At 41.4% G+C, this 26338-nt stretch overlaps 1 protein-coding gene and 1 long non-coding RNA gene across 2 annotated transcripts in view; one reads left to right on the top strand and one right to left on the bottom strand.

Moving 5' to 3' along the window:
• The window catches only part of LOC129347394 (uncharacterized), a 218509-nt gene that overhangs the window by 161629 nt on the left and 30542 nt on the right, over nucleotides 1-26338 (bottom strand). The gene's annotated exons all lie outside the window — the stretch shown is intronic.
• LOC111565182 (cytochrome P450 26A1) lies at nucleotides 420-5221 on the top strand. The gene is made up of 7 exons (XM_023265205.3): nucleotides 420-805; nucleotides 1092-1316; nucleotides 2720-3001; nucleotides 3386-3535; nucleotides 3653-3787; nucleotides 4258-4404; nucleotides 4509-5221. The coding sequence occupies exons 1-7, from the start codon at nucleotides 617-619 to the stop codon at nucleotides 4854-4856; spliced, it is 1476 nt and encodes a 491-aa protein (XP_023120973.2). The 5' UTR covers nucleotides 420-616; the 3' UTR covers nucleotides 4857-5221.

Here is a 26338-nt window from a genome sequence, read left to right as displayed (position 1 = left end):
CCTCCGGAGGGCCGGTTTTGGCCCGCGGGCCGCATATTTGACACCTCTTAAATCTGTTGCCTTCAATAATTACTCCACATGGATAAACCTGATAAACCACAGCCGGTCACTTCCAATGATTCACAAGTTAGAGGTAAATCTGAACTTTCCTCTGAACAGAGGATTAAGCAGCTCCTCCTTTCAGCGGAGAAGCTGGAAGCTGGAGGCTCGGGGTGCTGAATGCCCTGCAGGCAGCATTACTGATCCTACAAGCCGCGCTTAAGCCTCGGTAATGAGAGTGTAAACTAGCTGCGTTATTGCCAACAAAGACGTCTTGGGACGCGCTTCCATTGTCTCGGAGGGAATCGTCACCTTTTCTCAGTGAAATCCGCCGCGGATTGTGTGCGTGCAACAGGAGGGAGGATTAAAGATGCGGCCCTTGGAACAAATGGTGAGCCAAGGCAGCGAGCAGACCGGAGGCGGGGCCGACGACACCCACAATTAAAGATGAACTTTGTGTGAACTAATTTATCTGAGGGAGGAGAAGGTACCAGGCTGCCGGGCGCCTATAAATGCGCCGGATGAGCGGCTCGGAGCCTCAGTTTGCTGACGGAGCTCCACCAGACCGACCGGCACCATGCCCCTGAGCACCCTGCTGGCCACCTTCCTGTGCACCATCGTGCTGCCCGTGCTGCTGTTCCTGGTGGCGGTGAAGCTGTGGGAGGTTTACATGGTCCGCGGCAGAGACCCCGGCTGCTCCAGCCCGCTGCCCCCCGGCTCCATGGGGATGCCCTTCATCGGAGAGACGCTGCAGCTCATCCTGCAGGTAAACAGCGGCTGCCTGCTCTCATCATCCACACGTGGAGGAGGAGGAGGAGGCAGCAAACTTTTAATCTGTTGTCTTGTGCTTTACGGTTATGGTTCGTGCAGGTTTTTCCTCCTCTGTTCTCTTTATCATTTCAACTAGTCATGTCGCACTAGAACGGATCAGCTGAAGTGTTTGTTTCCATGGTGATCATCTGCACGATCTCACTGTCAGATCAGCTCTCATGTGGGATCGTTCTCTCTCTGTGTGTGTGTGTGTGTGTGTGTGTGTGTGATCGTGTTTGCAGAGGAGAAAGTTCCTGCGGATGAAGCGGCAGAAATACGGTTACATCTACCGAACACACCTCTTCGGGAACCCCACGGTGCGCGTGACCGGCGCGGACAACGTCAGGCACATCCTGCTGGGGGAACACAGGCTCGTGTCCGTGCAGTGGCCCGCTTCTGTGCGCACCATCCTGGGCTCGGACACGCTCTCTAACGTGCACGGAGCCCAGCACAGGACCAAGAAAAAGGTACGTCAGAGTGTTTTATCACTTAAAGCTGACTGCTAAAGTCTAGATGCAGTGCAAAACCAACGATTCTCACATTTTGGAAAAGCATTCTACATGTGAAAATAGTGAGGGAACTCCAGGCCAATCTAAAACTGCTGTCTAAAATGTGAACAAAATGTTGCTGTTGTCTGCTTAAAGTAAATCCAAATGTGTTCTTTATCACAGAAGTTTGAATTCAGGAGTGTTTAAGTTCTCCATGCTCTCATTTGATGAAATGATCTTAGTTTTTTCCCCCAACATCATCAGATAATCATGGAACTATATGCTCTTCTTTATACACTGCAAATATGTTTAGCTTCCAGTTAAAATCCCGTTTAGTTTTTTTTTTTTTTTTTAAAGAATGTTCTTCCAATGTGATAAGAAAAACTTGCCCTTGATAGAAATCAGCAGAAACTGATGCAAGTTATTTCTTGGGACATGAATCTGCTCTAGAATCACTGGAAACTAAGGCTGATGTCTGGAAATGTTTGTGATTTACACCATTCAAAAGTCTGGGGTCAACTAGAAATGAACCTGATATCCCAGCATGTCAGGGATGGAAAATCAGATTTTTCCTATGACTTCTGCATGGCTGGAACTGAAGGGTGGGGAGGAGTTCAGCAGCCTGAGGAGTTTACAGTGTAGATTATATTACTGATTGCTATTTTATATGCTGATTCCACTTTTTAGGATTCAGTAGAGTACTTCAATTTGTCCATATACACTTAGAAATGTCCTTATTTTTGAAAGAAAATCAGTTTATTTCAGTGAATATAACATTAAATGGATCATAAATCCAGTCTAGACATTGTTAATGTAGTAAATGACTATTCTAGCAGGAAACAGCTGATTTTTAATAGAATATCTACATAGGGGTACAGAGGAACATTTCCAGCAACCATCACTCCTGTGTTCTAATGCTACATTGTGTTAGCTAATGATGTTGAAAGGCTAATTGATGATTAGAAAACCCTTGTGCAGTTATGTTAGCACATGAATAAAAGTGTGAGTTTTCATGGAAAACATGAAATTGTCTGACTGACCCCAAACTTTTGAACGGTGGTGTATTATCTTACGCTTGAACAAACAAATATTCTTAATGTACGGGCACACTGTTTATCACCAATGACTTGTTTAACCCTTTGATGCACAACACAGGTCAAAAGATACCCATATTCAATGGAATATGGGTCAACATGTGAAGCTGAATTACACAGACAATATTTTCTAAAGACATTGCTGCTATCTGTACTTTTTTTTGCCAAAAAAAAAATTTGTCCATCATCTCAGAAATGTTAGTTATTATAATTAGATTTGGATGAAATGCTGTTGCTTGTGCTTTCATAAGTCTAACCTGGTCATCCTCCACTGCTGTCCTCCTTCAGGCCATCATGCGGGCCTTCTCCAAGGAGGCTCTGGAGCTCTACATCCCGGTCATCCAGGAGGAAGTGCAGGCAGCCGTGAAGGAGTGGCTGGCCAAAGAATCCTGTGTGCTGGTTTACCCAGAGATGAAGCGGCTGATGTTCCGCATAGCCATGAGGATTCTGTTGGGCTTCGAGCCAGAGCAGATCAAGACGGACGAGCAGCAGCTGGTGGAAGCTTTCGAGGAAATGATCAAGAATCTGTTCTCTCTGCCAATTGATGTGCCTTTCAGTGGACTGTACAGGGTAAGAGAAAGACAAGACCTTCATCACATCAGCTCCTTCTTTGGAAGCTTTAAATGATGTGGATCACATTTCTACGCACACATGTAAAGCAGTGGCTGCCTGTAGTGTCAGTGTGTTGTCGCAAATGTGCCAAGCATGTAAAAACTCCGTTAAGTCAGAGCACACATCACACAAGGTACACAATAGGGAAATGGTTAGATTAGCGTGTTAGTATATACATTAACAGTTTTCACATTCATACGCAGTGCAGATGTCAATTTTTTCTCCTAACCTCATGTGTCTCCCTGACTCTCCATTTTCTATTTCCTTCCTTATTTCCACCTCCCTTCAATCTTTCACTCGTCTGTCCTTCTGTGCTCCTCCCATCATCCTTCCTGCCCTCAGGGTCTGAAGGCAAGGAACCTCATCCACTCCAAGATCGAGGAGAACATCAGGAAGAAGGTGCAAGACTCAGACAAAGAGTCAAAATACAGAGATGCCCTGCAGCAGCTCATTGACAGCAGCAAGAAGAACGGAGAGCCGTTTAGCATGCAGGTGATGGCAACTCACATCACATTTACTGGATGAAAACATCTCATGTTTCTTATTCCTGTGATCTATTGTTCAGGTTACTGGCTGAAATAATTCTACTTGTTGCTTCTCTGACCCCAGGCTATCAAGGAGTCTGCGACAGAGCTGCTGTTTGGGGGTCATGAAACCACAGCCAGCACAGCCACCTCTCTGGTTATGTTCCTGGGCCTAAACCCTGAAGTAGTGGATAGACTGAGACAGGAACTAATGGACAAGGTGATTCTACTGTTCAACTCTCCCTCTGTAAACTGCAGTTTAGTTTTAATGCTACCTAACGGACAGCCTGGTGTCCTTGAAGTGATTTGGAGGAAATTCTCTGCCAGTATCTACTAATATATAATTAAAATAATGAAATACGCAACATTGTTGGCATCCCAAGGGGCTAGTTATCCACACCAAAGCTGTCTCAGTGAAGCTAGGTACCAGTATAAGGTATACTAAACCCTTATCTGAAGGATTATGAAGCCATCTGAGCTGTTTAGATCACTGACAAGATATGAAGTTTGCGCTAATCTCCGATAAAAGAGCAAAGTATGGATAGATGCAGTATTTCCTGCTATTTTTTAGCTGCACAATGCCACCTCTGTGACAGTTTTTCATAAACTGACTCAACCACTGAGATGATTCCAGTAGATTCCACTGTCTTCTGCTTCTCCTTATGCTCCTGTTTGTTTCTTTGTGTTCAGGAGGAGCAGGGGATGGACTTCCAGAGTCTGAACATCGAGTCTTTGGAGCATTTGAAATACACCGGCTGTGTCATTAAGGAGACACTGAGGATCAACCCTCCTGTCCCTGGAGGCTTCAGAGTAGCCCTCAAGACCTTCGAACTCAACGTAAGCAAACAAAGATATATTTCTATCTAATATAAACTAATGATCTGAAAGCAGATCGTAGAGACATAATAAAACTGACCAATCGTTTTTCCATCCTTTCTCAGGGTTACCAGATTCCCAAAGGCTGGAATGTTATCTACAGCATCTGTGACACCCATGACGTGGCAGAGATCTTCCCCAACAAAGAAGACTTCCAGCCCGAGCGCTTCATGACCAAACCCTCTGCAGATTCCTCCAGGTTCCAGTACATCCCGTTCGGTGGAGGCTCCAGGATGTGCGTGGGAAAGGAATTTGCCAAGGTTCTGCTCAAGATCTTCCTAGTAGAAGTGGTCACAAAGTGCCACTGGACCCTTTTAAATGGGCCGCCGGCCATGAAAACTGGACCTACTGTCTATCCTGTGGACAACCTGCCAACCAAGTTTACCAGCTATACACGAAATTCAGAGTTTTGACAAGTGATTGCATTTTTTTAAAGGCAGTGGATGTTCCTCCTGGGCTCATGTCAGTGTGGTATTTTTTGGGCATGAGTTGTACATATTGTATATTGCTTTAGAACACATTTACGTTTTATATTATGATGTTAATACATTGCAATTGTATATATTTTTCTTTTTTTTGTGAGATATGAACAAACTAAACAAGAGGCACTATACACTTACATGGAACACTTTAATCAGCTCAGAGGTGTATCTATAGGATTATGTACATATGTAATGTAGAATCTGTTTATATAACTTTTCTATCTTACCCCAACTTATTTAAGTGACTTATCTTATATTGTATGGGACGTTATTTAATAAAATTGTTTTGTGGAGAATCTTGTTTTTTGTTTGTTTTTCATTTAAATTGAAAAAAAGAAGCCAAACCCAAACATTATGACCATCCCTACCAAAGCTACGATGATTTTGGTCCTTTGCGTGCCACCAAAGCGAGTTAATTGTTAATTTATCAGTGAGAGACAATGTTTTCAAGCAATAAACAAATACTTAAACATGCCGAAAACAATTACATCTCTGTGTTGAGGACAGACTGGATGTGGTTAACTTAGGAAAATACTGTCAGCAGAGAGGAGCTGCAAGCCTAGATCTGTCTAAAATTACTTGCATATTTGCCCACCACTACCTCTAATCCATATTAAGAATTATTTAATTTTGTCATTTGTTTGAAAAATGAGCATATTAGTGTGGAATTGAACCTTTGTGCTTCTTTTTTAGTCTTATTATTTCTATGACGAATCCTTTTCTGAAAATGTTTAGGGCATCAAACTAAGTGTACCAAGTTTCAAGCGTTTTTGAAAAAGTTAACACATGACCTCCATCTTGGCACATATCACCTGGACTATATAAGCAGAGTGTATATGTATGTATTTATGCCTATGCCTTAATAAAAGTTATAACTATGAACATCCCGACTCCAGCTCTGTAGCAAAGAAATTCTTTCCAGGCTTTTTAAGTACTATTTTGGATGGATTTTCATAACCACAGCTTTTTCTGACTATTTCAATCCTCCATCAAAACTAAAATAGTGTTTTTCTCCCATGACAGCAGTCTCCAAGTTGTACAGGGAATCCTGGTCTCTGTAGAAGCACTGAAATATTGCTGTTTTCATGAACTATGAAAGACATGGAAACATAACTACAATGCTTTCCTGGCGTTACTTTGCTGGTATCTCTTAAAATCAGTTTGACTTCTGGTTGTCCTATGATGAAGCTATTACTCAGAACTGGATGTGTTTCCATTTGAAATGCATGAAAAATGGTAGGCCAGTTGTAATTTCCAAAAAGTTGACTGATTTCTGTAAAGCATTCTGTACTGATGAAATGCATATTCTTACATTTAATTTTATAAATTTAGCTGTCTGGGCTAAAGGTTGTATATAAAGACTATAAATGTGTTTAAATGTTTAAATGCTACTCATTTTGATCTGTGATAATTACATTATAATACAATTAACAAACATGATAGTGCCTGAAAATGATGAGACAAAGAGCAGCTCTCTGTGGTTTATTTGAAAACGCCAGGTAAAGTTTGCAGATGATAGCTGATGTATTTACTCAGTGTGCACAGAAAGTGCATGGCCCTGAGACACCCACACATTCCATTATCCTTGCAGAATCAATAAACTGTGAGGAGGGAAAAAAAAACATAGGAGCAATCTGGAATCCATATAAAAAGAAGGAAACCAAAGCTAGAATGCTGATGACCCTGGCAGATGAGCAGACACAAGGTGAAACAGAGTTCATATTGATCGGTTCAGTTTCAGGCCACTGAACCAATAAAACAGTGGAAGTAGGATCGTAACATGGGTTTATGATTACTATGGGTACAGAGATAAGATCTTTTAATAACATTTTAAATAGCAGAACAAACAGATACCAGATTACTGGTGAAATGTGTTTATGATTCCAGATCAGAAAACAGCAGATAACAATGTGAGGCTGACTGTTCCGACTGATGTTCTTTTCCTTCTAAGAATGGGTGTGTAGTTCATAGAGAGACCAGCTATTGATAAGATATCTGATTGATCTGAAGGGTTGGGTTTGCTTGAAACAACTTCTGTCACCCTAGTACCAGAATTATACTCCAAGTGACGTTCTTTATTATCATCTTAAGTCCATGTGAGACACTGAGGTACTGTACTTATATAAGAACACATCCTCCAAGCAGATTTGAATGTAGCATAATTTGTAACAGGGGCTGCACAGTGGCTCGGTGGTTAGCACTGTTGCCTCACAGCTAGAAGATTCCTGGTTCCAGCCTGGGCCTGGGATCTTTCTGCATGGGGTTTGCATGTTCTCCCTGTGCATGCGTGGGTTTAATCCAGGTTTTCTGGCTTCCTCTCACAGTCCAAAAACATCCTGAGGCTAACTGGTGATTCTAAACTGTCCGTACGTGTGAATGTGAGTGTGATTGTTTGTCTCTGATGGACCAAAGAAGCAGAGCTTGACCTGCAAGCGTGCTTTGACTGCACGGACTGGAGCATCTTTGAAGCTGCTAATAACAAACTGGATGAGCTGACTGATGCTGTGATGTCCTTACATCAGCTTCTGTGAGGACTTGTGTGTTCCTATCAGGACTCATTTAATATTTGATAATAACAAACCATGGTTCACTGCAAAACTGAGACGGCTCCGTCAGGCCAAAGAAGAGGCCTTCAGGAGTTGTTCAACCAGGCCAGAAACACACTGACAAAGGAGATCAGAGCAGGTAAGAGGAGCTACTCAGAGAAGCTGAAGAGTCATTGTTCAGCAAACAACCCTGAATCAGTGTGGAAAGGCCTGAGGAACATCACTGACTGCAAGCCTCCGCCCCCCACTTCTGCAGCCAACAGCTGGCTGACGACCTGAACCACTTCTACTGCAGGTTCGAAAAGAACTTCACACCCCACACCCACACCGACCATCTCCCCACACAGCAATCAACACCTCCTGCACCCACTACCTTCTGACACTCAACCTGCAATCAAGATCCGTGAAGAAGACGTCTGCCGGCTCTTCAGGAAACAAAAGACCAAGAAGACAACAGGCCCAGACCGAGTCTCACCTGTCTGCCTGAAAGCCTGTGCAGACCAGCTGTCACCTGTCTTCACTCAGATCTTCAACAGATCACTGGAGCAGTGCAAGGTTCCTTCCTGCTTCAATCGCTCCACCATCATCCCAGTCCCCGAGAAACCCAAGATCACAGAACTGAATGACTACAGATCTGTCACTCTGATCTGATCTGTGGTCATGAAGTCCTTTGAGAGACTAGTGTTGGCCCACCTGAAGGACATTACTGGACCCCCTGCAGCTGACCTACCGAGCAAACAGGTCTGTGGATGATACAGCATCACGTATCGCAACACCTCAACAGACCAGGGACCTAATCAAGGATTCTGTTGCTGGACTTCAGTTCGGCCTTCAATGTGATCATTCCAGATGTCTGTCCCAACCCCCATCTGTCAGTGGATTTCCAGCTTCCTGATAGACAGACAGCAGCTTGTGAGGTTGGGCAACTTCACATCCAGCACCTGCACCGTTAGCGCCAGTGCCCCCAGGGATGTGTGCTCTTCCCACTGCTCTTCTCCCTGTACACAAATGACTGCACCTCCTTACACCCCAGACTGAAGCTCCTGAAGTTCGCAGATGACGCCGCTGTTGTGCTCATCCAGGACGATGATGAGTCTGCCTACAGAGAGGAGGTGGAGCAGAGGCTGTCTGGTGCAGTCACAACAATCTGGATGGAGCTTAACACACTCAAAACAGTGGCGAGGACCATGGAGATATGTGTATTAGATGACTCAGTGGACATCCAGTGCCAAGGTTCAGTGGCAATAATGGCCAGGCAGTAATGTGAAATTGGTATATTGTTGTAACTCTTTATAGAGGCTTGAATTCTACAGAACAACAGTGTTGGCTTTAAAGACAGCAGTTAACATTGAGGGAAGTTTGGGTTCATGGTGGCTTAATGATTAAGGTGCATACTATACCTTCTCCTCTCTCCCCACCTCTCTATTCTGTCCATCCATCCATCCATCCATCCATCCATCCATCCATCCATCCATCCAAACAAACAAACAAACAAACAAACAAACAAACAAAAATAGCATTTAAAAAGTCATGGAAAAATATATTTCTTTGCTCCAGAGCTGGAGGCAGGATGTGCATAATTATAACTTTTATCAAGGCATAGGCATAAACATATATATTTGAGAGGTGTAAGGAAATCACTATATCTGAAAACCCATAGACTTCATAATATCACATCTGTTATATTCTTGTAGTGTTCTGCGAAATACCCAGACAATACAGTGCTTCTAAAGAGTAGAACAATATTCAATATGTAATACCCTTTTAGCTTACAAAGAATGTGTGATTGCTTTGCTGTTGAACCTATTCGTTAGTGTATCTTTCACATCACCACACTGACACAGAGCTTTCTACACTGTGTCTGTGTAGAAAAGGAGGCTCTTTTTTTTGCCCCTGGCAGCTTTTTTTGCAGCCAGTCTTAAGTTTAAGGATAGACTAATGTGCCTGTGAGAGAGTTGACAATAATTCTCCAAAAAAAAAAAGGCAAACACAACTTTTCCTGTGTTATCATGTTTGGTCCAGAAGATATAATGCAAAATACATCATTACTTTATGGTGGAAGAGTAAAATGGTGTTTTGTAATGGCTCAACTTCTGAAAATCTTCAAGATCCCATAGATCATCTCAGACTTGACACATACATCCTGGACTGTAAATGCGTGTAAATGATAGTGAACTGTAAAGAGTGATGTCAGTCTAATCAGTACATGAAACATTCTGGCTGCTTGTATTTGTATCACTCAGTAGAAGTCCTCACTTAGCTTGGCAAATGAGAAGCCAGTCTTTCTGCAGTTTAATGGCAGCCTTACTGGTAGATGTGCTTTGGCCTCTTTCGCAAGTTGTTTTTCATTCTGGTGCCGTTCTGATTTATACCCGGCCTTCTTCCACTACATGTTGACTTCTTAGCATTGTACTGTTGTCCATGGCCCTTGTTTATTACTGTGCTGCTTGCAAATATTGGATCCACAAATGCTGAATGTTGTACTTATTGTAAGTCACTGTGGATAAGAGTTTCAGCTTAATGGCCAAAGTGTAATAGTAAATTGTAGCTGACACCTTTATGTCCAGCCATCCTATCACCGCTGGTCCAGCCCTCGAACGATGTGAATGAACTTTTCTGAACTTTGCCTCCTCTCCTCATTCTAAAGAGTGTCTGCTTCCCTCCATTGTTCGCCATCACCCAGTGGAGACAAAACTTTGCACGGCCAAGGCCATTTTTGTCTACATTTGTGACCATTGTAGTGAATTTACAACACAGAGTTGAAAGAGGTTTAAAGTTAGCTTGCTTTCAATTAGATCCCCAGGCCTGAACACAGCCCAGAGTAAATCATTGTAATAGCCGGTGAAGTAGTGTTATTGAATGCAACACTTTTAAACACTGAACCACTTGGTTACCATGAACAGTACATAAGAGAGGTGAGGGTGGAGGCCGGAGGAAGCACAGACAAGCACAGGAATGAAAGAGAGAGAAAAGGCAGAAATGTGTTGCTTTTACAAAGTTCTGAACATCCTTGGAATGGTACAGTGTGTATCATATGCTAACAGTTTTTAAGGGGGCAAAATCTTCCCAAAGAAATATCTATGTCTATCAGAATTTTCTGGTGGGCTCACTTGGATGGGTTCATGTACACGGATTATCTACTGTTTTAAACCATATTTTCATTATCTCTACCTCTCTTAATACTACAGGAAACGGCAAACACACTGAACCCATTGTAATCTGTAACAAACTTAGAATTAAAGATAAAAGTAAAAGTAAGGGGTTGTTTTAGAAGTACACAATCTTTAGAAGCACAATGGTTTGATGCTGGAGACATTTCCTTAGAAGCTGGGACTCTTTCTCTCATTTGGATGCACTTTCCTGCAGGTACAGTATGAATAACTCAAAATGGTCCAACAGCATCCGTATGCTTTCATCTGGTGTGATTCTTTTCTTTTCCAAACACCACTGGTGTGGTGTGTGACTGCATATGTCGATAGATGCATGAGAAACAAATGGTGAAATGTTTTGTAGAACGAAGCTACAACTGAAAGGGGCAACATAAATGTGAACCAACGACCAGTTTCAACTGCATTTCTTTTCACACAGCCAACGCTCACATTTTGTAAATCCTGTATGTTGAGTTTTCTGTAAATACACCACCAAGAAAAGTTTTTCAAAGCAAACAGTCTTAAACTGCTTGAACCAAAACATTGTGTAGGCATTTTTTCATTCATCGCTGACTCTAATTTATGAGCTTAACAGTATTGTTCGTCTTATATTGATAAAGATCATGTACAGATCTACGAAGAACCAACCATTCTCACAACCACACTTCCCTCCTGGCTGGAGCAGACAAACTTACCTGCAACTCTGCTTGAACACTGTAAAATTGCTCTACACTACACAACAACAAGTTGTAATATTGGAGTAATAAATAGGCATTAAAGCTGCTTTTTAGCTACAATAAAACACCCGTTATGTCATGTCTACTGCTCAGGGTAACTCAATCCAAATAATAAAAGATGTGGTTTGATGATGTTGTGAATTAGCATGGAATTGTGGGAGCTGTCTTCACTGCCATTACCAATGAAAATCTATCTGATGTGACTGTAGATTGTATATAAAAGACAGACAAAGCCTCAGTGTCTGAAAAGTAAAGCCAACAGGGAAGTGTCTTAAACAGACATTCTAGCTAACAGACAGGAGAGTGAATATTCTGGTTGCAAAAGCTATGAAAAATGGTGAAAAAAATGTCCCTACTTCTTTTTTGATCTGGTTCATCAGTGAATATTTTCCTTATGATCTCCCAATCAGTAGTTTCTAGACGTTTTAAATACAGCATTGTGTTCCTTGTGGCAAGTATTAACCCAGCAAATGCCTCTCAATAACTTAAGCTGTTGCATCATTAAAGCGCCACTATCAGTTAAAAAGGTGACAAACAACAGCTAACAATAATTTTAGAATGTTATAGAGTCTGAAATTATAAACACAAGTAAAGCTTTAATTGATATTTTCTCATATTTACAGTTTTCAAGGTACTGAATGGGCCTAAAAGCATCTGTTTACATCAAACAACTGGTCAGTAGGAAAAGAAAATAATCATCTCAAATGAAGGCACTTCTGTTAACGCTATCATTGTGTACTTGTGTAAGGCACAGTGACGTTGTACTTTAACTTCAGTGAGCAGCTACTTTGTCTGATGACCAAGGTCACTGAGAGTCAATCAATTATTACTGCCTGTAGTGTAGAAGTAAATGTCAATGGGAGCGTCAATTCCTCAAACGAAGTTTGCAGGGCGTGTGCTGGCCCCTTAGCTCCTGCTGTGGAGTCGTATGAGAGCTCAATAAGAGATGCTAATGGGGTCGTTAGCATGGCTGTTAGTAGCTCACTGTGATTATTCAAAATTTGAGAAACTGTTGACAGGTTCAGCAGGTCATATAGAGTTCAGCGCCCTAGGAGAGCTGCCTGTTACATCTACACTTCTTATCACACAGTACAGTTATACACTGGTAAAGCAACCATCTACACTGGTATACATTCAGTCGATCTTTTTTTCAAAACAAAACCTTAAAATGTTGCTGGAATACTGTGACGTATAGAGTATAGACGAAGGGAACAAAAGGCAATAGAAGTAAGTTACATTTAAATAATTAAATGTGACTAAAGATTTGTTCCAACAAGTGTGTCTACAGAGGCCAGGAACTGATGGTTGCATCATTTCTTAAAATCTTTCTCCTTCCAACTTTTCATCACAGCAACAGACAGCATCTGAATCAAATCTAGATGTAGATTCAGAAGGAAACACATTGCAATACAGATGTGATCTGAAATGAGCTGATGTTTGACTAACAGTCCTAAGCAGGCCTGGAACTATGCAGGGAAAACAAACCTACAGTTGTGCTCATAAGTTTACATACCCTGGCAGAATTTATGATTTCTTGGCCATTTTTCAGAGAATATGAATGATAACACAAAAACCTTTCTTTCACTCATGGTTAATGTTGTGCTATAGTTTTTTTTTTATTATCAAACAACTGTGTTTATTCTTTTTAAATTATAATGACAATAGAAAATACCCAAATGGTCCTGATCAAAAGTTTACATACCCTGGAGGTTTGGCCTGATAACAGGCACACAAGTTGAAACAAACAGGTTTGAATGGCTACTAAAGGTAACCATCCTCACCTGTGATCTATTTGCTTGTAATCAGTGTGTGTGTATAAAAGGTCAGTGAGTTTCTGGGCTCTTGACAGGCCCTTCATCTTTCATCCAGTGCTGCACTGATGTTTCTGGCTTCTAAATCATGGGGAAAGCAAAAGAACTGTCAAAGGATCTGCAGGAAAAGGTAATTGAACTGTATAAAACAGGAAAGGGATATAAAAAGATATCCAAGGATCTGAAAATGCCTATCAGCAGTGTTCAAACATTAATTAAGAAGTGGAAACTGAGGGGTTCTGTTGAAACCAAACCACGGTCAGGTAGACCAACAAAAATTTCAGCCACAGCTGCCAGAAAAATTGCTCAGGATGCAAAGAAAAACCCACAAATAACTTCAGCTGAAATACAGGAGTCTCTGAAAAAACTGGTGTGGCTGTTTCAAGATACACAATAAGGAGGCACTTGAACAAAAATGGGCTGCATGGTCGAGTCGCCAGAAGAAAGCCGTTACTACACAAATACCACAAAGCATCCCGCTTACAATATGCCAAACAGCACAGAGACAAGCCTCAAAACTTCTGGAACAAAGTCATTTGGAGTGATGAGACCAAAATTGAACTTTTTGGCCACAACCATAAACGCTACATTTGGAGAGGAGTAAACAAGGCCTATAATGAGAAGTACACAATCCCTACTGTGAAACACGGAGGTGGATCGCTGATGTTTTGGGGGTGTGTGAGCTACAGAGGCACAGGAAACAAGATGAATGCAGCATGTTATCAGAAAATACTGGAGGAAAACTTGCACTCATCAGCCTGGAAGCTGCACATGGGACATACTTGGACGTTCCAACATGACAGCGATCCAAAGCACAAGACCAAGTCCACCTGTCAGTGGCTACAACAGAATAAAGTAAAGGTTCTGGAGTGACCATCTCAGTCTCCTGACCTCAATATCATTGAGCCACTCGGGGGAGATCTCAAACGTGCAGTTCATGCAAGACAGCCCAAGAATTTACAGGAGCTGGAGGCTTTTTGCCAAGAAGAATGGGCAGCTTTACCATCTGACAAAATAAAGACCCTCATCTACAACTACCACAAAAGACTTCAAGCTGTCATTGATGTTAAAGGGGGGAATACACGGTATTAAGAACTGGGCTATGTAAACTTTTGATCAGGGTCATATGGGTAGTTTCTGTTGTCAATATGATTTAAAAAGAGTAAATACAGTTGTTTGATAATAAATTGCTTCACCCAACTGTTAACCATGAGTGAAAGAAAAGTTTTTGTGTTATCATTCATATTCTCTGAAAAATGACCAAGAAATCATAAATTCTGCCAGGGTATGTAAACTTATGAGCACAACTGTATATCTGTCGTCTTATATCTATTATTCTTAGAGTTTGACATAACCACTCATTGGATGTTACCCCTTTCACCAAATGTATGGTAGTTTTTACAGTTTACATCTCAGTTTGTTTACACTAGGTTATTAATATGCTTGTCTTACACATCTGCTGGTCTAGACGATATACTTGGTTGTATGTTGAAAGACTGTACAGAGGAGCATATGGATGTCTTCAAAGCCATCTTCAACATATTCATGAGGCAGGCATAAACATGCTTCAAAGACACTGCCATCATATCTGCCCAAGAAATAACCCCCACCACCATGTGACAGACTTGTCATGCACATAAATCCTCCTCCCTTCATGGACCCTTTTCATTTTACATGTTGTGCCGACGGTTCCACTGATGAGATGCAATGTCATCAGTCTTCCACTCATCGCCACCCAGCATTCCAAGAAAATCTGTTATGTGAGAATGCAGTTCAAAGTCTTGAGTTCAGCATTTAGCCCTCAAACTGGAACTGCAGGACCTTAACACCTCATTTAACAGTTTTTATTGAATTTTACATTAACTTCATTGTAATGCATTTTGTTAGCGGCGTACATTGCAGGTAAGAGAATATAGAACACAGAATTGTTGCCGCAGCATTTCAATTACAATATTTGAAGTTATCCCTCTTCTCCCACTCCACCCACCCCATCCCCTCGCTTTACCCTACCCCACCCCATCCCAGCCCTCCCTTTAGCCCCAAGGTCCAGGTCCCACACCTATGAATGCATTAAATATAAGTAATTCAAGACTGCAGAGGTGCCAGGCATATACACATCGTGATGAAACAGTCATTTCCTTTCCTTCCCTGTTAAAAATGTGATTAATACAAAGCAAGGGGAAGAAAACCAAAGCACCAACAGGCAATCAAATAAACAAAAATAAAAATAAATAATAATAAGAGAATATATATATACAAAAAAAAGGAGTAAACAACGATTAGAAAAATAAATTAATTAATTAATTAAAAAAGAGAAAAGAAAAAGAGAAGAAAAACAAGGGGAAGGGGGAGGGTACAAAAAAAGAATTATTTAAAGAGTAGGGGAGGGGAGTGTCATCCATCCTTCTTCTACTTTTCTATTGTTTATTCATCATCTCTATTAAGTGGGATTTGTAAGCTATCGTAGTATTCTAAGAAGGGGGTCCAAGTCTTCCTGAAACTGTGCAAAGAGCCTTTCAGGGTGTATTCTATTTTTCCAAGTTTTAGAAAGTGCATGATGTCTTTGATCCATCTAGTGAAGCTGGGAGGTGCCTGCTCTTTCCAGGAAAGAAGTATGAGACGCCTGGCTATTAAGGAGGTGAATGCTATTATTACCTGAGCATTTTCTTTCAATAAAGAAATCTCCTGGCTATAACCAAATAGGGCACACATAGGATTGGGAGTAATGTCTATTTGAAACATGTTCATATATGCCCCAAAAATGTTAGACCAAAATGTATTAAGTCTTGGGCAGGACCAAAACATATGTATATGATCTGCAGGTTGGCCTTGACAGCGAGGGCATGAAGGATTTGTATTGGGGAACATATTTGCCAGCCTTGCCCTGGTCAAGTGCGCCCTCAACACAACCTTAAGCTGTATAAGACGGTGCCTAGCACAGTGGGAGGAGGTATTTATTAGTTTCAGCACTACCTCCTACTCATTACTTGTCATTTCTTTGCCAAGGTCACGTTCCCAAAGTCTCTTGATATCCTGAAGTGAGTGAGGAACACATTTATCTATACTACTGTATAGGATAGAGATTAGATGTTTGCTATGTGGAGATAATGATAAAATATGGTCAATTGTGTTTTTTGTCGGGAGATTAGGGAAAGATGTATTACTCTTCTGGACAAAATGTCTAATTTGCAAGTACCTGAAAAAGTGAGCATTAGGCAAATTAAATAACTGTGAGAGCTGGGTAAACGATCCAAATTTGCCATTAATGTATAATTTTGATGTAGATTTAATACCTTTTAAGTACCATATCTTAAAGGTACCGTCTGTAAGCAGGGGTGGGAAATTATAATTATTTCTAATAGGAGAAAATATTGAGGTAGTCTGGAAGTTGAAATGTCTTCTAAACTGGGACCAGATCCTAACTGAGTGATAAACCACTGGGTTAAGGAGAAACTGGTTGAGAGGAGGAGTTGTTGGTGCACATAGAACAGACTTTAAGTCAACTGGGCTGCAGGCATACTCCATTTGGACCCAGACCTCAGGATTATTGGTTAGGTTTTCATCGGTCCAATTCAGCATAGATTTTATATTGCATGACCAGTAATAGTGCATGAAATTGGGTAAAGCCAGGCCAGCAAGATTTTTAGGTCTTTGAAGGGCACTCTTTCTGATTCTATGTGGCTTTCCGTTCCAGATAAAAGACAGTATACTTTTGTCGAGTGATTTAAAAAAGGATTTTTGAATCAAAACTGGGAGGTTTTGGAACAGATAGAGAAATTTTGGCAGCACAATCATTTTGATCAGGTTAATTCGTCCAATTATGGACAGCGAAAGATTTCTCCATCTTTCCATGTCTTTTTTACATTTCTCAAATAAAATACCAAAGTTCTTAACAAAAAGTGATGAAAATGCAGATGTGACCTCAACTCCAAGATATTTAAAGCCCTTGCTGACGATTCTAAATGGAGAATGTGATGGTAGGACCTTAACACCTCAACGTGCAACTGGGCTCTAGAACGTCTTACTGAGAGACTACAACCAGCAACACATGGATCACTATCACACTGAGCACAGAGGGTCTCCACATGACACAGAGCTCTGTCGTCATTGGACTAATTAACTGTGCAGTGCTGCATATGTACACTGAGCCACTCAGTATGAGTTCATGAAGATGATTTATTCCATTTCATTGAATCATTTTTATGATACTTCTCATTTTAGTCCTAGCTATTTCAGAAATTTGAAAAAAGTGATATGATTAGCTGAGATATATTGTTGTTTATAAATGAGCACATGTGCTACTGTGCAGGCAGCAGCTGTGCTGTTGTTGGGGTCAGCCAGTATGATTAAGTGTCTCTGCAGTTACCTGCAATATATGATTTCATTGTTCACAGCTGAATGAAAATCATGAGACAGCTGCAGGACAACTTCTGTCATCCTCTGCACTGAGAAACGCAACAGCAGAATTTAAAACGGAAGAGAGAGGAAAGAGGAGAGGAGAGAAAAGAGATTTGAGAAAAGATATGTCTAAAAGTGAATCCATCTCAGTGCTTTCATATCAGATTTTGGTTGTTGATGAAAACTAAAATGGAAGCAGAGAGGAGTTGCTATGCCAACAGTAATCAGTTTATCCATGACATCTTGCAAGTTGTGTGGAAGCTTGTATTTTTTATTTTTTTTTTATCCCTTTCCTCTTAGGACTACTCTGTCAACTTCAAATAGTATTTTAGGTGCTTTTCCACTAGCACCTGTTCGGCCCGACTCGGCTCAAGCCTATTCTATTCGACTCGACTCAGTTTAGGTTGTTTTCCAGTACAATTGAGTAGCACCTCATCATGGGTGGAGTCGTCATAGCACCGCAGCCCGGAAGTCCCTTAACGTCATTTGTGTACGACACAAACGCAACACAACAGTGGAGGACATCGAGGCATTCATTCGCCCACGGTACAGGTCTGGTTGTCATATTCAAATTTTGTCAAGCTCCGTGAAAAGCAATGTGCACCGTCACTGTGGCCAGTTTTTTTTTTTTTTTTAATTAGCGGATCTGGTTTTCGTGAAGGAGTCGCTCTCATGTGTCATCACTCTCTGTCCAATCAGTGGCCTGCAGTCTGTAGACGTCACATTGTCGACTCAACTCAGTTCGCTTGGAATCCCGGCCGAGTAGGTACTAAAATAGCACCTGGTACTACGTCATGATGGAAAATCTCGCAAACTGAGTAGAGTCAAGCTGAGTAGGTGCTGGTGGAAAAGCGTCATTTGATTAAATTGGGGGACTTGGGTGCCAAATGGTCAAAATCATCGCAACAGAAGCTGAGGAATCCTGACTTTTAGTGCTCAGTAATGGTCTACCTCCAAAAACCCTGGATTCTCATAATACAACCAGTGGCATCTTTTTGTTATTCATCACCTTGGTAAACAATTGCCTGCAATAAAGGTTAGCACACTTCCTTAGATTGGATATCATCACAGATATGAAAACAGTAACTCCGATAGCAAGGGCTTGTTTTCTTGGTACTGCACAATAAACAGCACTACGCTGCGTCCTTAAACTATACCTTTGTGGCTGATGATGACTTTCCCAATCAGTTATATGGTTGATCCCATGGTTTAAAATGACTGTTCACATGTAAAGTATACATTGCACATGTCATTGTTCTTTCAAGTGTCACTTCCTGGAATCTTTTCAGGTCTAAACAAAATTAAATTGCCGTTTTAATTTATTTTTCACTGTTGTTGTTTTGTGTGGTGCAGCCAACAACTCTGCTCTGTAGTGGGAAATGGTCCTTTGTATTTTTAGGTTCGATAATGGCACCCTTTAGCTTTTCAAGTCAACAAGATTAGGTACCTCTCAATGAACACATAGATGATGATGAACCCAATATGAACTGTCCTAACGAGCAGCTGCTACAAGAGCCACAGAATCTGAACAACCACCTCAGCTTTCCTGCTGCAGTCACCTTATCTAGCTTACAGACACACATCTTGTCCTGAACTTTAGCTTGCTGTGATCCCCTGACCTTCTCTGTAGCACCACAGTGAGGTTAATATTTGTGAGAGAGGCAAAACATGTTGCTTCATTGCCATGACTAAATATGGATATTCAGACAAACACAGGTAGTGACACACACAAGTAATGATAGCATAAAAATGTAACAATGGCATGTACTCTACGAAATATCCTTCTGTCTGAATATCACATTAGTAACCTCAGTGTGTATGAAAACACTGAAAATGCAAATTGCTAAAATATGACAAATTTTAGCTGTTTTTTTTTATATGAAAAGGAAAACCTTTGCATCAGAATATCATCATGATCTGCTCTAAGACCTTGACATGGTTTGTACAGAGAAGTCCTACATATGAACAGCACATTATCTTGAGAGGTCAGTGGAACAAGAGTAGTTATCTCTGTCTCAGATGGGGAAGTCTTCTCTGTTTCACTGCTGTCAAAGTCCACAGGGATTACAGTATGCTTGGCTGCCTGTTGCCCTCGCACATACTTTGCCAAGTTCAAAAGTTCAGCACAGCTCTGAACTCTGTCAGGGACTATGGAGGCAAGCAGTCTATTCTTCTGAGTTAATCTGTACTTCCAATAACAGCTATTCCCACTAAGGTGCATGGAATGCTTAGGATGCCAGAGGAGTTTCAGTGTAAGGTCAAGGTGAGAGTGACACTAATGAGTTAGCAAAGAGGTCATCCAGGAGGCAGCAATAACACATGCACATAGCCAATTCTATAATGTGTTGACATCTGTCCACCCTAGATACTCCATTACAACTACCCCTCTAAGGAGGCAGCTAATGTGGATAGTCTTTAAGACGTGTTAACCTGTGGTGACCACACATTAAATTAAATGGTCAATATCACAGCTTCAAGTAGCTTCACATAAATATTTCAAAGAAAGCATTTAATATCCAGAACTCTTAATAAAGTCTTGTAAAGTGCAGTACGGTAGATGGTAGCAAGTTTCATGTTGGTTGCAGCTGCCATTAAAACTAAACAAGAAAAAGAAGAAGTGACCGGATTGAACGTCTAAGAATCATTCTAACATAGCTGCTCACCAACCAGTTAGTTCTGCTGTTCTTTTTTAATTCATATATAGACAGAATATTTCAGCTGTCTGACTTTCTGCGTCTTCCGTTACATTACAAGGCTGTCAAGACAAGCTCACAGACCTTGTGTATTGTGTGTGTGTGTAGGACTGTAGGTGTATGGGGGGATTTCATTTAGATTTTAAATTGCTCTTGGGCTCATGAAAGTGGAGAATTCTTGTAAAACAATTCAGTGAAAAGTGTCTCTTTTGACCACACCTGCTCTGCATTCCCTGTAATCCTTCCTCAACCTTCCTTTAGGCCTAAATCAGAGTGTAAGAATGTTCAAGTATCCATGGGTTTCTGCGAATGTAGAGTTTAAAAGACCTTTTCAGAACACAGTCATTAGAACTGTTCAACAATTGTATTTGTGGCAGCTACGAAATGACATCTCCTGCCAGATAAATCATTTTCATGGATTAATTATTTAATATTTTACTGTGAAAGTTGGTTGAGTGCTAGATCCTTATTCATACCAGATTCATCTCCATGTGGTTATTGCCCCTCAAGTTTGCATTACACAGTTTTAAGTATGTGGACACTTTGACATTACATCCAGATGTTATTGCTGATTATTTAATTCCAAAATGATGAAAGTTAATCTGTTGCTGAAGTTACAAACAAGCTGGAGTTTACACATGTAGTTTTAATTGACTTTTAAAGACTGTACGAAAATTCTAGGGGCAATGGACGGAAACTTGGGTCACCTTTTGTGCACAGTATAGGCGCTTTTCCACTAGCACCTACTCGGCTCGACTTGGCTCAACTCGTCTCAACTTGGTTTAGGCTGTTTTCCATTACAATTGAGTACCACCTCATCATTGGGTGGAGTCACAAAACACTCACCGTCCTCAAACATGGTCTTGAATAATGCAGCGGTGGAGTCAAGGTCACTCTGCCTCCCGCTGCTCGCCGGTCAGTGGCCGTAAATGGTGTCCATTTGGCTGAACCACTTCCAACACCTCCGGTTTGACCCACTGCGGCCGTTGTGGTCCTTGATGGATTTTTGAGCTTTTTCAGCTTCTCCTGACACTGCTTCATTGTCCTACTGTATCAGTGGGTGGCCATCTGCTCAGACACCTCCTGATAAACTTTCTCATTGTGAGTCGCACCGTCCAGCTCCCTCTGTATTCTTTGGTCCATCACCAAAGACAGAAAAGTCTCGACCTTTTCATTCGCCCACGGTACAGGTCTCGTGCGTCGTCACTCCCTGTCCAATCAGTGGTCTGCACTCTGTAGACGTCACATTATCGGCTTGACTCAGCTCGCTTGGAACCCCGGCCGAGTAGGTACTGAAATAGTACCTGGTACCAAGTACTACGTCCTCATGGAAAACCTCACAAACTGAGTAGAGTCGAGCCGAGTAGGTGCTAATGGAAAAGCACCATTTGTGACAAAAAAATCTTTGCCTTGGACTCTCCACTTAACTTTTAATCTCCCCTCACTATGTTTAAATAATTTGTATTGTGCAGTACTGGTACAGTTAGTATCATCACCAGTAACTGAATGAGGCAAATCATACAGTATCCAGTCACTCTGCCCTTAAACTTTATATGAGTCCACAAATTAATATTCTAAATACCGTCTCAATGGGTGACTATTTTTTGCAGTGTTATTGACACACAATTGAGGGATAGATTAATGTCACAGGTTTATGAAGGTGGATGACAAATACTGCAACGCATGTGTTAGGAAAGTTTTCACAACTTATGAACTGTTCACCTAAATGATCTAGATTAATCATTGGGACAAATAGATTTATTTTTTCTTCACATTAAACTTGAATGTTTATTTTACAAAAAATCTCCCTAAAGCCTCTAGTGAACCCCATCAATACCAGCACAGAAGAAGAGAATGACAGAGAAAAGGCTGGATCAAAACAAAGTAGTCTCTGTTGGTATGAGAATGTGTTTGTGTGGAGGGTGGAAGCGTAAAGGTGAGCATCAAGTGACCATCACACACTGCAACAAAGAAAATGAAAAGGTTGAAAGGAAAGCACAGAGAAAAAGACAGAGTAGGCATGAAAGAATGCCTCGGCCTGGAATGCACATAGAGGTTACCTTCCAAGCACTGTCCTCAAAGAAACAGCACTTAGCTACAGATGTGAACAAAAGTTCACTGACAGTTAAAGACTATGAATATCATGGCAGTTTTGAGTTTCCAATGACTCCTACAGCTCTTATTTTCTGTAGTAAAATGGTTAAAAGACATGTCTTTGTCACAACAAACGGCGAGGCATGGTGGTTCTTTCATAAATTTATTATGTATCTTCTGGAAATAAGACAAAATCTGCTAAGTCAAAATAAACAAACAGTGGAGGTAATTCTCCTTCTTTATTATTCCCTTTACTTCATGTAAAGCATCCATTCCACTGGCACCAAAACAGTCCCAGAGCATAATACTGCCACCACCGTGCTTGATGGTAGGTTTGGTTAGACCTGCTGTTTGGTGATCCTTGGTTGACTCAAGACCATCCTGACCAACTGTCTGTAAGCAGCAGGTGATAGTGTGTGTTTTCTTCTTGATCAGGACAGTGGCACAACCGCACCATGCATTGTTAGCTTCTTTAAAATACGTCCATGTGGCTTTCCTGACCTGCGTAAATCAATGATTTGTTTTTTCAAATCTGTTATCAGCTCCTCAGACTTTCCCATTCCATTGAGACTACTAAGTGTATCCACTGGGTCCTACTGAAATTGGCTCAGAGGAGTCAGCAGCTGGAGTCAGTCCTAATCATTCACAAGAAGTTAAGAGGCCATGCTGCTCAGAAAATTTGATTAAAACAATTGTCTGCATCATCTGATAATTCAAGTTGCTGTATGTACATTTTTGACCCAGTAGATTTTGTCATTTTCAGCATATGTATATTAAATTTATGAAGTAACCACAATGCTTGATTGCTTTTTATGACAAAAACATGTGTTTCAGTCATTCTATCATAGAAAATTAAAAGCTGTAGGAGTCAGTGGAAGCCAACACTCCCATGATCTGCATAGCCTTAGTCTCCAAGTGTATGTAAAGTTTTGCTCGCAACTGTATATGGACTGAGGATGTTGACGCTGACAGACAGAGAGTGTTAAGATGAAAAACAAGCCTGATGTAAGCTCACACTTCAATCAACGAGCACCAGGTAAAATTAAGGAAGAAGAAATTAAAGCCAGGGCCAGAATTTACATGTCTGGTATTACCATTTGTAATAGCACTGACAACAATACAAATACAATAAAATATGTTGCTGTTTATGTTTCAGGGGTCTCAATAAGACACATCGAGTTAAATTTAAAAGCTAAATTCTGACCATGTTCATTCTTAGGCATTAAAGTAAATTCTTGACCTTGGAGTTATAATTCAACAATACATACCCAGCCATCAAGAGGGATTTTTGTCATCCGTAGCACACACATTGCTGTAAAAGTAACGATATTTCTTTAGTTTGTGTTTACGTCAGTTCTTTTACGGAGGTCAGAAATGATCACATTATGTCTAATCGTAATGTAAGACGCTTATTATAACTCTGAAAGATGGTCATGACTTTTTTACAGTGGTTTTCACAATTTCATTCTTCCCATTGGCCCTGTTATTTTATAAGACGTTTTTCATGACAAAATTCTACCCATCAGTATAAACGGGGAACGTTTATGTACCAAGCTATTGCCAATTATTTAACTCGGTTGCAGTGGCTCCATAACATGTTTGACTGAACCCTACATGGACAAGAACACATACCTGTCGCTGATTCGGATTAGGCCAATCCCACAGGTGGCAGCACTCTCTGCGTTGGCATACCTACTGCACTGACGGCTGCATTTTTACAGAGTTAGCAACTACCCCACGCATAGGATCACAAGTAAGGAAGGCTAAACCAGTGGTCACTGAAAATACATTCTGATGTCAGGTGTGAACTGTCTCAGCTGAATTTTCACACAATCTGGATACACCTGGACACAGGATGTTGGACTCTAGTTTGGCCGATTGCCATATCCAGCATACACACAGGCATATACCCACACATAAACACACAGGCAAACACACAGATTCTCACATACTTGAAAAGCCACTTACCCACAGCCACAAATGCACTGTTGTTCGAACACATTTATCATCCAGTTTCACTTTCTATTGCCTCTGTGTATTCCCATGATCAATCATGGTCGTAGTATTTGCTCTGCAATCGACCATCTTTCATTGTCACCTTCAAAGGAACATCTTGTCTTCTTTGTAGAGTGCTGTGGGTGGGTGTACGTGTACATATGTGTGTGTGTGTGTGTGTGTGTGTGTGTGTGTGTGTGTGTGTGTGTGAGAGAGAGAGAGAGAAAGAGAGAGAGAGCAGAGCAGTATAGTATAGCTTTATGCTTATTCTTTAGGAACTACATACAATTTTAACTAATTAAGTATCTTTTCACCAGTGTCACTGTGTAAATGTGGTGTAAATGTGCAACTGTGCAAAGTTTTGCAGTCTTTGATGAAGTCAAGGAGATGGAGGGTGTGTGAGGAGTTAACAGTTGGAGGGCCACGCATATTTTGCTGCATATGTGAAAGCAGATGCATTGGCTTGTGTCTAGATGTCGTGTCTGAAGGATCTCGGTGACTGCTGGTGCCACAGTATAATGTACATGCAACGTGGTGGGCACAGCTTCTGGGGTATTGGCAGCAGATATGATTAATCATCTTGCATTTCTATTTAAAACTCACAGGCAAAAGATTCCAATACTCACAGCCACATCACTGATAGTGGAACTCAAAGCTGAACCCCGAACTAAACCAGGAAATCAGCTCTATACACTCGGTTACTGAGAGCAGGAACTACAGAAACAGGAAATTAGGGAGAAAATGGTTTGGATGCTGAATGCTTTGTCAAACTGTTTAATAGATGAAAAGATATATTAGATATTAAACCTAAAAAATATCTAGATTTGTTGTGGTTGGTTAATGCGGCACAGTAGGGCACTCTGTCCTTTCAGTTATCTAGAGAAGAAAGGCTACAGACCCAAACCTGATGAAAATCAATCAGTCATGCTAGATATGGGCTTATGCTTCGGAGGGACAGGCTTCTACAATTATCACATTCTTGTTGCTACACAGACGGCAGGGCATCGCCACCAGTTTAACCAGTGGACTTATTAGGGCACCCTCAACTCAGACCTTTATTTGCATTTTTGTAGTTCACACATCACTGACCTGGGAGTTATACGGAGACCCTTCACATCCAGCATCCACAATCACCACCACCTCCACACTCATGCCACTCCCCCTTACGCAATAACTACAGTTAGCCGCCCATCTCCTGCTGTACTACCTTTGTCATTTATAAACCCATTGACATATGTCCATCAGTTGATATTGCTATCACCAAGCACATCAACACACAAGACTGCCAATCCACCATCTCCTCAACATCCCATCTCTTAATCATCTCTTCGTTCCTCCTCAGTCATCTCTTTATCTTCCCTGCTGTATCCCTCCCTCATCCCTCCATCATCTTCTTCATCACTGCATCATTTCTTCATCATCCATCCACCATCCTTCCTGCACCCCTCCTCCATTCCCCATCGCTCCTCCTTCATCTCTCCTTCATCCCTCAAGCAAGAGAGGGTTTCAGCTCTCGCAACCTTCAGTCACTACACCCATATCTGCGCTCCACAGTCGTACCTCATCAAAATAGATGCCACTCTGTGGGGGCCCAAATACAACGTCCATACTTATCTGCATTTAGACTCCACCTCAGTCCATTCAGCCCCAGTCCCGACCATCCATTCAAGGAGCAGCTTCCACAGCCTCAAGAATGGGCATCTGAGACTGAACAGTTTAAGCTCCCGGCCACTGGTCATCTGTGACATATTGTCCTTTCATCTGCACCAACGTCAGCAACCTCTGCCAAGCCCACACTCAAAGCAGCTCCATAACCACAAATTTCTGGGGGTTCCATTGCAGGTTCAGGTGAAAAATTGCCACCTGAGACAGTCCTGACAGAGAGTCTCACCCAAGTTTCCAACATCATGGCATCCAAGATCAGCCACCCAGGTGACCTCCACATCCACCTCACATCCTTACATCCTATATTTTTTTCACATATTTCAAC

Source organism: Amphiprion ocellaris, chromosome 18, assembly GCF_022539595.1.
Source record: "Amphiprion ocellaris isolate individual 3 ecotype Okinawa chromosome 18, ASM2253959v1, whole genome shotgun sequence".
Lineage (NCBI taxonomy): Eukaryota > Metazoa > Chordata > Actinopteri > Pomacentridae > Amphiprion > Amphiprion ocellaris.
Note: the sequence above shows the minus strand (reverse complement) of the source record. Positions and strands in the feature narration are given on the sequence as shown.

Bases quoted from the DNA above. Each gene is read 5' to 3' on its own strand.
- LOC111565182 (XM_023265205.3), top strand. From the start codon at position 617: ATGCCCCTGAGCACCCTGCTGGCCACCTTCCTGTGCACCATCGTGCTG. The intron at 806-1,091 runs GTAAACAGCGGC...TCGTGTTTGCAG, and splicing joins CGCTGCAGCTCATCCTGCAG to AGGAGAAAGTTCCTGCGGAT. The intron at 1,317-2,719 runs GTACGTCAGAGT...GTCCTCCTTCAG, and splicing joins AGCACAGGACCAAGAAAAAG to GCCATCATGCGGGCCTTCTC.